This window comes from Mustela erminea, chromosome X, assembly GCF_009829155.1.
Source record: "Mustela erminea isolate mMusErm1 chromosome X, mMusErm1.Pri, whole genome shotgun sequence".
Lineage (NCBI taxonomy): Eukaryota > Metazoa > Chordata > Mammalia > Carnivora > Mustelidae > Mustela > Mustela erminea.
The window spans coordinates 126144979-126155280 of NC_045635.1; the positions used below are offsets into that span (position 1 = coordinate 126144979).

The 10302-nt window shown below is 57.4% G+C and overlaps 1 protein-coding gene across 3 annotated transcripts; it reads left to right on the forward strand.

Moving 5' to 3' along the window:
- Positions 1 to 2288: 2288 nt before the first annotated feature.
- On the forward strand, positions 2289 to 9948 carry HMGB3 (high mobility group box 3). Of its 3 annotated transcripts, none has more exons than XM_032331066.1 (5): positions 2289 to 2405; positions 7294 to 7448; positions 7673 to 7812; positions 8313 to 8487; positions 8935 to 9948. In XM_032331066.1, exons 1-5 carry the CDS (start codon positions 2327 to 2329, stop codon positions 9073 to 9075), a joined length of 690 nt encoding a protein of 229 aa, XP_032186957.1. In that variant the 5' UTR covers positions 2289 to 2326; the 3' UTR covers positions 9076 to 9948. The 3 variants fall into 3 exon arrangements, with proteins under 3 accessions (XP_032186957.1, XP_032186959.1, XP_032186958.1); XM_032331068.1 differs by lacking the exon at positions 2289 to 2405 and adding an exon at positions 4907 to 5009; XM_032331067.1 differs by lacking the exon at positions 2289 to 2405 and adding an exon at positions 5068 to 5190.
- Positions 9949 to 10302: the final 354 nt, after the last annotated feature.

Here is a 10302-nt window from a genome sequence, read left to right on the forward strand (position 1 = left end):
TCAGGAATCCCTTCGGATCAGGTGCAGAGATACAGCTCGTACCTTTCCCGCGAGAGAGGGTGCTGGCCCATTAGCTACTCAGTGAGTCAGAGCCGGCCCCGGCACCACTCGAGGGCCGAAGGGCCCTTCTGCACGCGGCGCGCCAGGGGCGGGGGCGGGGAGGCCGGAGCAGCCACCCGCGCCCCGCGGACAGCTACCCCGCGGCGCGGCCGAGTCCGGGGCGGCCACCCTGGAGCCCCGGGCCCTCGCCCCAGCCCCCCGGGGGCCCCGAGCGCGCTGGAGGGCAGGCGCCCTCCGCGGCACGTCCGTCTGCCCCGCGGGCAGAGCCCGCTCGGCTGCTGGTGGCAAAGGCTGCGTTCCCACGACGCGCGGCGGGGCAGGGAGCTGTCGGCCACCGCGCGGGTGCTGCCCCACTCCCCGCCTCCAGGGTCGCGGTCCCCGCTCTCCCTCCAGCCGCTGGGGCCAGAGAGGCCCGGGCACCGCGCTCTGCGGGGAAGGCGAGCCCCGGGCACACGCCGGCGCTGCGGCCCCGGAGGCCCGGGTGGCCCAACCTGCGTGTGGCCTCGCGGCGGGAGAGCGCGCTCAGGCCGGCCCCACGCGCCCGGTTCCCCGCGAGCCTCTGGCGCGGCCCTTCCGAGCCCGGAGTCCCCAGCTCGCCAGTGGCCGGCACACCCCACCGTGGAGCTGAGCTATTAAGGGGGGGCCCAGGCGTGACCCTAAGGGCCAGGCGCCCGGCCCTGGCTCAGCCACTGACTCCTGGGCCCACCCCGCCGCGTCAGTTGGAGCCCGGATTAGCGGTCCCTGAAGGTCCTTTCCAGCTGTGCACCTTTCCAAACCTGTAAGAGCCATAGACCCGACCCACCTCCAAGAACGTTTTCCTCCCTACGTGGCAAAAAGTCCCGTTGGAATGCAATTTCCACCGAAGAGCAGAGGCGGAGGGGAGCGCGGAGGCTCCAGGCCCTGCACCGGGTCAGATGGGGGTAAGCAGGGTAGGGCAAGGGCCCCCGGCCCGGCCTACAGACTCCCTGCTAGTGGAGATCTGAATCACAAAAGGCTCTTAGATCCCTACTGAAAGGGTTAGCCTCACTGTTGGATCTTCACCGCGGTTCCCTTAACAGAGTTTAAAGAATTCAAAAACTCGGCCCCACCCCAGATCCACTCTGGCAGCATTTCCATGGGTTCTTAAAAGGAGGCGGCCCTGTTTGGGCCTCGGGGATGTCACCTTGAAGCCCCAGGCATCCCCACGAACTCCTGGGGGCCGGGTGGTTGGGGAAGCGGAGGGGTAAAGAAGCGAGGAGAATAGGCTTTCATGTTTGTTGTTGAGTGATGAGGACTGCCTTTAATCTTTTGGGGGTCTTGAATTGACAGGAACTGAAAACCTATTTGAACAGTGTTTGCCACACTTTTCCCTATTTCCTATGTACTTTCAATGTTTTCCTAACCTCTCCAGGCAGCCAAGCAGCTTAAGGGATTCTGGTTTGAGGTGCCCCTCTGTGCGTGGGCTTGGCCTGATACTGGGCCTCAGAGGTCATTGATGTGGTTAAAGTACTTTCCAGTGAGGGCCAGGGCAGAGGCCCAGAGTGCCGTCCATCACCTTGATCAGTTGGAGCTACCCCCAAGCCATGGGGCCCTGGGCTTTGCTGCAGTGGAGGCAGGCTGCCTTGGGGCCCCTGAGTTTAGGCCATGCCTAGGCACCCCTGACTTTCTGTCATTTTTTTCACCTTCCAGACCGGTCTTTAGCTCTCCCTGGGTGGCCTTTTACTGGTGACAAGCAGACCCCATTCAGAGGTATCTGACCAGCATCGCCTCCCTCACAAGCAGCTTGCACAGTGGCTGGGCTGGATAGGTGGGTCAAACTACCTTTGTTAGAGGACACTGAGGCTGGGAGCGGTGAGGTGACACAGCTGAGGCCACCCAAAGTCAGTGACAGAGCCCAAAGCCACAACCTTGCCGCGGCCTCCTAGCCCTACCGTCATGTCACCTTACCCCCTTTCTGAACATGAAACTGAGTTATGAGTTTCTAGTGAAGTAGGAGCCTGCTAGGCCACAGCCTGTGTTCAGGCTCGCTGCCACGGCCGGGCAGTACTGTGAGGAGCCCCCCAACCAAGGCTTGGGAGGGACAGATGGAGAAACTGGGGAGATTGGACCTGAAGAGGACACGGAGAGTTGGGGTGATATGGGCATTTGTTGGGGCGGGGGAAGGAACAGGGAACCATGGCAACTGTCTTCAGATCTCTGCCTTGCTCAGCCATGTCATAATCGTGTTCTGTGAGGTTCTGATAGCAGAGACCATAGGTTTCAGCTTCAGGACAAGCGCTTCAGCCTGATGGAAGGAGAGGTGTTCGCAGGAGCTGAGATGGAAAGCCTTCCTCTGAAGAATCCGCGCAAACCTTTCATCCTGCGAAGTAAGTACGCAGCGACAGGAGGTCAACGGCCGTGGCTGTGGTGGGGGTGGGGGTGGATGGGCTGGGGGCGTGGGGATGGGGGTGGATGGGCTGGGAACCTGGGGGTGAGAGTGGGCAAGGATGGGTCTTGAGGGAGGGTGGGGTCTGGACATCACTTACTATACAGTCTCTTCTAGATGGGGGATGTGCTTCCTTCCCTGGTTTGGCCTTCAAGCTGCTATCTTTGGGAATGCCCTCACTGTGCCCGGGTGTGAGCGTGTATACATGTGCTGCTTGTGAACGGCCTGTGCTTGTAAACGTGAACCTCACCATTCACTCAGGGTCCCCCCAAGTAGTGCCTTCTGGGCTCTGAAGGTTGACAGTCTGGTCCACCCCCTTGGTGCCTGCCAACTGCTAAGTGCAGCTTCCCAGTGTGGCTAGGACGCCAGGCAGTGGATGGACTAGAAGGAGACCCCTGTCCCACCCGAGACCGCAACTCACATCTTGGGCCTAGAAAGGCCTGACAACATTGAGAGGATGGGGTACTCTGGCAGAGGGGAGATACAGGTCAGATCACATGTGGAGATCCTGCTCCCCTCTGGGAAGGGCAGAGACAGGGGAGAAGGGACCAGCCTGGGCAGGTCAGACCCTAAGAACCTCATTGTGGAAGAAGCTGGAGCTGTTTGCGTGGAGAAGAGACCTGGCCTGCCATGAATTCCTGAAGGGTAAGGAACTGTACGGTGTGCAGAGTGGTGAACCCCAAGGCTCGCGATTACCTGGGATGGAAGAGCCCACCCAAAAGGGAGGTGGTAAGCTCCCTATGAGTGGAGGTATGCAAGCAGAAGGTAGGCAACCACTCAGCTAGCTCCAACAGGGCAGAGTATTGGACCAGGTGGCCTTAAGATGTTTGCATTCCCGGAAGTTTTTAAATTGGGGACATGGGGAAGTGACCCCATACTTGTCAGCTCTCGGCAAAAGCAGAACTACCTTGGCCTTCGGTCTCAGTTGGATTCCTGATGATGGAAGCCTAGCAGTGCAAGCTGGAGGGGTTCGGGCCTTCCCAGGAGGCTCAGAGGAGTTGGCAAGAGCTGGGTGGGGTCGGGAGGAAGGTGCCTTGTGCTGTCGGTTCCGTTGCACTCTTCAAACTTAGCAACAGTTTCTGGAAACAGCATTTGGAAAACTCATCTGGTGGGTCTCTTTTCTAAATAGGGGAATTATAAGTAGCTGGATATGTTGGTCCTTAAAGTGCTTTAGAAGGGAACTTCTTATAGAAAAAGTCATGATGCTTTTTCCATTATTTTCTCCAAATTCCAGTCTCTAAAATGTGCCCCCTTTTGTCATCGTCCTTTTTCTTCCATTCTTTCCAGGAAGCTTGTGGTACCTCAAAGAGGGAAGGGCCCTCATATTTCCCAACAAGGCTGATACTAGCATTTGGAGTGGGAAATTACTTCCTTGTGTGTGACTGCCGCATGCAATGCAGAACATTTAGGATCCCTGGCCATCCCCTTCCCTTATAAAATTCCAGCAAGGACTCCCAGTCATGGGGCACTTCCAAACATCCCTTAGAGGAGACACTACTTCCCTTGACGTTTTGAAAACCACTGCCTTGAACCCCTGCCCCCTAGAAGTGACTTGCTCAAGGCCACATCACCAGCCAGTGGCAAAGCCAAGGCCAAGTCAAAGCCCATTCATTAATAACAAGAAATTTTACTCTTCAGTGTGTGTCAGGAGAACAGAGGGAATGCGGACCCGAACTGAGGCTGTTAAGAGGGGGGACTCCCTGCCCACAAAACTACAATGTCTCACAATTTTTCTGCTTTTTGCCAAACTCCGTTTTCCTTCTGTAACCCGCCTACCTTGGCCCTTCAGCAAATGCAAGCGCAAATCGAATTTCTGGCAATTAGTGCACAGAGTCTAGCGGAGCGCGATCCCCAGGAGCAGAGTCAGGTCCCCTTCGGGCGGGGCAACAGGGCCCAAGCGCCTAAACTCCGAGGTCTCGGCGAGCGAACCGCGGTCTTTCACCCGCAATGAGGAGCTAGCGAGCTGCGGCCGGGCCCCTGCCGCGGGGCTGCGCTGGATCTGGGTAGAGGTGGAGGACCGTGGACCCTCGGTGGTCGGTCCCTGGAGGTTTTGCCGGCTTGATGGGGTGCCGGGAGACCAGGGAGCAAGGGCCGTGGCCGGCGTCAGGGGCATCCAGGCCGTGCCGCGGCGGCAGCAGAGAGGTCAGCGCAGCTGGGCTCGACCTCGCCTTCCACGCCAGAGGCCGCGGCCGCCGGGAATGGCGGGGCCGCCTCTCCAAAGTCCTTTGAGATCCTAGCTCGGTTCGGGGAGGGGATGGGGGTGTGTGGGAAAGCGAGAATATTATTATCCCTCTGTTTTGCCTCGGCAGCCAGCGCCGGCGGGTTGTTCTGTTTGAATGAATGATCCCAGAGGCCGCGCCCAATAGGCGCCCGCGCCTGTTTAATATGCATGAGGCCCGCGGCCAATGGCCGGGCGAGGAGGCTGTTTTAAACGGCGGAGCCCGCTGGCCAATCAGGCGGCTCTCGTGGAGGCAGCTAGCGCGAGGTTGGGGAGCGCTGAGCCGCGCGTCGTGCCCTGCGCTGCCCAGACTAGCGAACAATACAGGTACGTTTCGCACCGCCCGCTCCCGCCGCCGCCGCCGCCGCCGCAGCGCCCGCACAACTTTCCGGCCCGCGCCGCCGCGAGCGCGCCCCGCTGCCGCCTCCCCCTGCCTGTCGTCCCTGCGCCCTTCCCGCTCCTCCTTCTTCCCTCTTGCTAGGTGGCCGGGAAGGAAGAAGCAATTCAGGTGTTGCAACTTTTCAATGCTTCATCCTCAGCTCCTCGCAGTCGGGGCTGAGCCCCCTTCGGGGAGCCGCCCTCGGCCGCCGCCCTGCCCCCGCCCCTCTAGGGCAGCGGCCGAGGGGCCGAGGCCCCCAGAGGCCAGATGTTGGGGTAGCTGCGGCGGCGGTGACGGCGGCGGCGCGAGCCCAGGGGCGGCTGCGGGCTGCGGGCTGCGGGCTCTGGCGGCGCGCGTCCCGGCGTGGGGCGGCGGCGGCACTGGGAAGGGGGCCGGGTGCTTCCCGGCCCGGGACGGACTCGGCTAGGGGCGGGCGGCCGGTGCCCGCTGGGGGCTGCGGCGCGGGCAAACTTCGCTCCCGGGCTCGACCCGGCGCCGCGCGGGCCCGCGGGCTGCACTGCTGCTTCTGCATTAACATGGCCGTCGCGGGAGCGCCCGGCGGCCGGCGGGGGGGGAGTGGGTGCGCGGGCCGGCCGCCCCCCGCTCGTCTCCTGCCCGCCGGCCGCCGCCGCCGCCGCGGCCGCTGCTACCATAGCTGGTGCGGTGCCGGGCTCTCGGCGAGGGCAGGACGGGCGGGCGGGGCGCCCGGGCGGGCTCCGACCTCGGCCCCGGCGCCCGCGGCCCGGGACTGGCGGCGTGGAGGGCCGGGGGCGCCGCCGCGGGCCCCGGCGCGGCCGAGCGTCATGGCTGCACGGGCGCCTTTGTTATCCCGAGGAGTGCGCCCCGCGCCGGCGGGCGAGTGCGGGCGGGGGGGTCCGGCCCGCGGCCCCCGCCGCCCCGCGCCCCCGGGCGGCCCGGGCGGGGCGGGGCAGGGTGGGGTGGGGGCCGGCGCGGGCGGCGGCGGCGGCGGCGGTGGCGACGGCGGTGGCGGGGCCCGGACCGCTTTGTTCGCCGCCGCCGCCCGCGCCGGCCGCGCGCGGATCAGCCATTTTAGCGAGCGGGGCTCGGAGGCTCGGCGGGCGCCACCGTCGCCGCTGCCGCTGCCGGCCGGGCTCCGCTCCCTCCGCGCGCCGCTGCCACCGCCGCCCCCGGCCCCGCGCGCCCCCGGAGGGAGGCAGCGAGGGATTTCAGGGGCAGTTTCTTTCATCAGGAAGCTTTTGACAAAATGGAAGGTGAATTATGGGTGTCCGGGTGACCCAGCACGGGGCCCGGCCCGGCTGCCCGCTGCCAGCCCTGGGCTCCCCTGCGCCCCGTCCCGCCCCACCCGCGCAGCGACTGCGGGGCCCTAACGCAGCCCCTCAGTCGGCCCCTGCGAAGGAGAGCGCTTTAGTTTTACATGATGACCTTGGGTGTGGGAAAAGGAAAAGATGGCGGGAAGCTGGGGGGTGGGACAGGGACGATGACACGCCACAGCTGCATTTTTATTTGGAAACTTTGGAGAAAGTATTCCTGGCTGGACATGCGTTCCGCTTTACAGATGAGCAAGACTAGCCTTTTTTGGCATCCCCTCCCCCTTCAGATAATGACAAAGTGACAGATTCGAACTCCTAGTACAGGGATAGCTGCTCACTTGCCAGATCACCTTTCTCGCAAAAGCCATTTTTAGAAGCCGGGATGCATCAACAATAGTGAAATTTGAAATGTTCCCTATTGGCAGTTCTCCTGCTTTGATCTTGTGTTTAGCAGCAGTGACAGGATTTTTGTGTCTGTAACGGAGCAGTTAAACAGTTGACAGCTAGCCTTAAGTCATGGGTCTGAAGCTTCTGTCATCCGCCTGCACCCCTACAAATGTGTCCTCCCGGCGCCCTTTCCACTCTGTGGTTGTACTTTCCAAAACGTAGTAGCTCTGAATTGGAATGTAGCGCTGAGCCACCCCAGTTGGGTCGGTTCCCATTTGGAGAACTTGATCGCTCTCACTCTCCGAGAAGTAACTAGCAAACCAGCGCGCTTCATGCTGGTCAAAAGTTAAATGACAAGCAACAGTGAAGCTGATTCCCTCCCCACTCTGTCCTCAACTGCCAGTAGCATCAGACATGGCGTTGAGGGGGGCGGGGGTGCCGCTTCTGAACGGTGACCTTAATTTGGATGTTGTCCTGCCTTTGGTGTATCTTGAAGGTCTGTTCTAGTAATAGTATTTGTTTTTCTTTGTCTCTCTCCCTTCGTCCATCACAGTCAGGATGGCTAAAGGTGATCCCAAGAAACCAAAGGGCAAGATGTCTGCTTATGCCTTCTTCGTGCAGACATGCAGAGAGGAACACAAGAAGAAAAACCCAGAAGTCCCTGTCAATTTTGCAGAATTTTCTAAGAAGTGCTCTGAGAGGTGGAAGGTACTTTTCTTTCGTGTCCTTCAAGGCAGCCTTGGTTGGAGTTCACACATGGGGTTCCTCCCCTTCTGAGTAGCCCCAGGTGGCTCTTCTCTCGCTTCTGGGGTCCTCTTGCCCGCCTTTAGAATTGGGTGTGTGCTTTTATGTTTTTTTCTGTTTTAAAGCTGGAGAAGGGTTTAAGTCCTGCACACTGCACCGAGGAACTTAACAGGTCCTGTTCTTTGCAGACTATGTCTGGGAAGGAGAAATCTAAATTCGATGAAATGGCAAAGGCAGACAAAGTGCGTTATGACCGGGAAATGAAGGATTATGGACCAGCTAAGGGAGGCAAGAAGAAGAAGGACCCTAATGCCCCCAAAAGGCCACCGTAAGTGACTATAGGGTTCAGGGTAACAGTTAAGAGCTTTCCTTCTACTCGAAGGATTTTTAAGAGGGCATGTTGCCTAAAGGTGTCAAGATAACCCTACCAGGCCTTCTGTACTTGGAGCTTTAAGGTGCTGTGCCAGGGAAGTGCGATGTTAAGGCTGAGGTAACTGGTGAGCCGTGTGCTTGCAGCGGTGCTTGCAGCGGTGCTTGCAGCCTTGCCGCTGGGAGGGACACACCCGAGTTCTGGCTGTCAGGGTCCTTAGGTTTTTCTCCCACTTCTCCAGTAACTGAGAGACTGAGAAAATACAGTGTATTCCTGGAGCATCTTAAACTTTCTAGAACCCACAACTTTGTAACATTGTGTACAGTATCACACATTTCTCCACTTACGGAGCGGTCCTCGTGGTAGGAAGTAAGTAGGTGAGGAACAGGGGATTTTGGCTTAAGCTCATCGTTTCTTTCGCAGGCTCGCCTCTAATTTATACAGTTCTCTCCCCGAAGGTCTGGATTCTTCCTGTTCTGTTCAGAATTCCGCCCCAAGATCAAATCTACAAACCCTGGTATCTCCATCGGAGATGTGGCAAAGAAGCTGGGTGAGATGTGGAATAACTTAAGTGATGGTGAGAAGCAACCTTACAACAATAAGGCAGCGAAGCTGAAGGAGAAGTACGAGAAGGTGAGACGGGCCCGGGTGTGCCCAGGCTATACCAAGCTACACCCTGGGTATGGGTGGGCTGGGGGTGTGCTGCTTTGCCGAGCTGAGGAGTTGAGCCCAGCGTGCCAGGGCCCATCTTCCAGCAAGGTCGGCCGCAACTGCTGCTGTTCAGGCTTCTCTGTAGAATTTTGTCTTTCGGACAATCGCAGGCAGGCTTAAAAAGTTTGCTAACGTGTGGGATGCCCTGGGCAGGGAGTTTGATAGTCCTGTTAAATACCCCTTAACTTTGAAATTCCAGCGGCCAAGAACCAGATTTGTGTGTATCTGGAAACAAATGCTTCAAATAGCAGCCCTGTCTTACTCAGTTGTTTTCAGTTCTGAGGTGGGGACAGCATGTTTCTCGCCTTTGCTAAAACAGCTGCAAGAGAGCTTGTCTGTTCATTTGGAATGTGTCCCCATTCTTTCCAGGATGTCGCCGACTATAAGTCTAAAGGAAAGTTTGATGGCGCGAAGGGTCCCGCCAAAGTTGCCCGGAAAAAGGTGGAAGAAGATGATGAAGACGACGAGGAGGAGGAAGAGGAGGAGGAGGAGGAGGAGGAGGATGAATAAAAGAAACTGTTGATCTGTCTCCTTGTGAATACCTTAGAGTAGGGAGCGCCGTCATTGACATTGACACCCCTCTTATTGGAGGCGTGTCTGTTGCCCTCGTTAGGTTTAATCACACAATTGGGTCATGGTCATATTGTAGTTTCTCAAAGTGCTCTAGAAATTGTCAGTGGTTTACATGAAGTGGCCATGGGTGTCCAGAGCACCCTGAAACTGTATCAAAGTTGTACATATTTCCAAACATTTTTAAAATGAAAAGGCTCTCGTGTTCTCCTCACTCTGTGCACTTTGCTGTTGGTGTGACAAGGCATTTAAAGATGTTCCTGGCATTTTCTTTTTTTGATTTGTAAGGTGGTGTTAACTATATGGTTATTGGCTAGAAATCCTGAGTTATCAACTGTACATATCTATAGTTTGTAAAAAAGAACAAAACAACCGAGACAAACTCTTGATGCTCCTTGCTTGGCGTTGAGGCTGTGGGGAAGATGCCTTTTGGAGGGGCTGTAGCTCAGGGCGTGCACTGTGAGGCTGGACCTGTGGACACTGCAGTGGGCATCCATTTAGCTTCAGGTTGTCTTGTTTCTGTATATAGTGACCTAGCATTCTGCTGCCATTCGTAGCTGTGGAGAAGGGGGGGGTCAGCTGGCATGAGAAGTGTTTGGATCCTTTTTAGTTAAGTGCGGTAGTTTTAAACTGTTTGTTTTGAAACAAACTGTGGAACTCTTCATTGTCAGCAAAGCGAAAGAGCCACTGCATCAATGAAAGTTCAAGAACCTTCTGTACTAAACACGATTTGCAACGTTCTGTTATTTTTTTTGTATGTTTAGAATGCTGAAATGTTTTTGAAGTTAAATAAACAGTATTACATTTTTAAAACTGTTCTCTATTATAACAGTCTAAATTTCTGAGTCACAGCAGTCTTAGCTAACAAACAACCCACTCCATTGTATTTGGCGAGTAGCCTCCCTGCACATCTGGTATCTTCTATTAATGTGGCCAGCTTGCTTAGGATACAGCGGAAGAGGCAACTCGAAGGTGCTGCGTGATTTTGTTTGTGTCTGAGTGGCATTAGTTAGGATGGAGTCAACTGCTGAATGGACAAGCCAGGATAACTTGACCCAGGCAAGGAGGTGCAGAGAGGGGGGCGGTTAGGATTGAGGCTGACTACTATGTAGGTTTTTAATTTTTTTTTTTTTTTTTTGCCTCCTGCAACCACCCACCCTCCCCACC

Bases quoted from the DNA above. Each gene is read 5' to 3' on its own strand.
- HMGB3 (XM_032331066.1), top strand. From the start codon at position 2,327: ATGGAAGGAGAGGTGTTCGCAGGAGCTGAGATGGAAAGCCTTCCTCTG. The intron at 7,813-8,312 runs GTAAGTGACTAT...CTCTCCCCGAAG, and splicing joins AATGCCCCCAAAAGGCCACC to GTCTGGATTCTTCCTGTTCT. The intron at 8,488-8,934 runs GTGAGACGGGCC...CATTCTTTCCAG, and splicing joins TGAAGGAGAAGTACGAGAAG to GATGTCGCCGACTATAAGTC.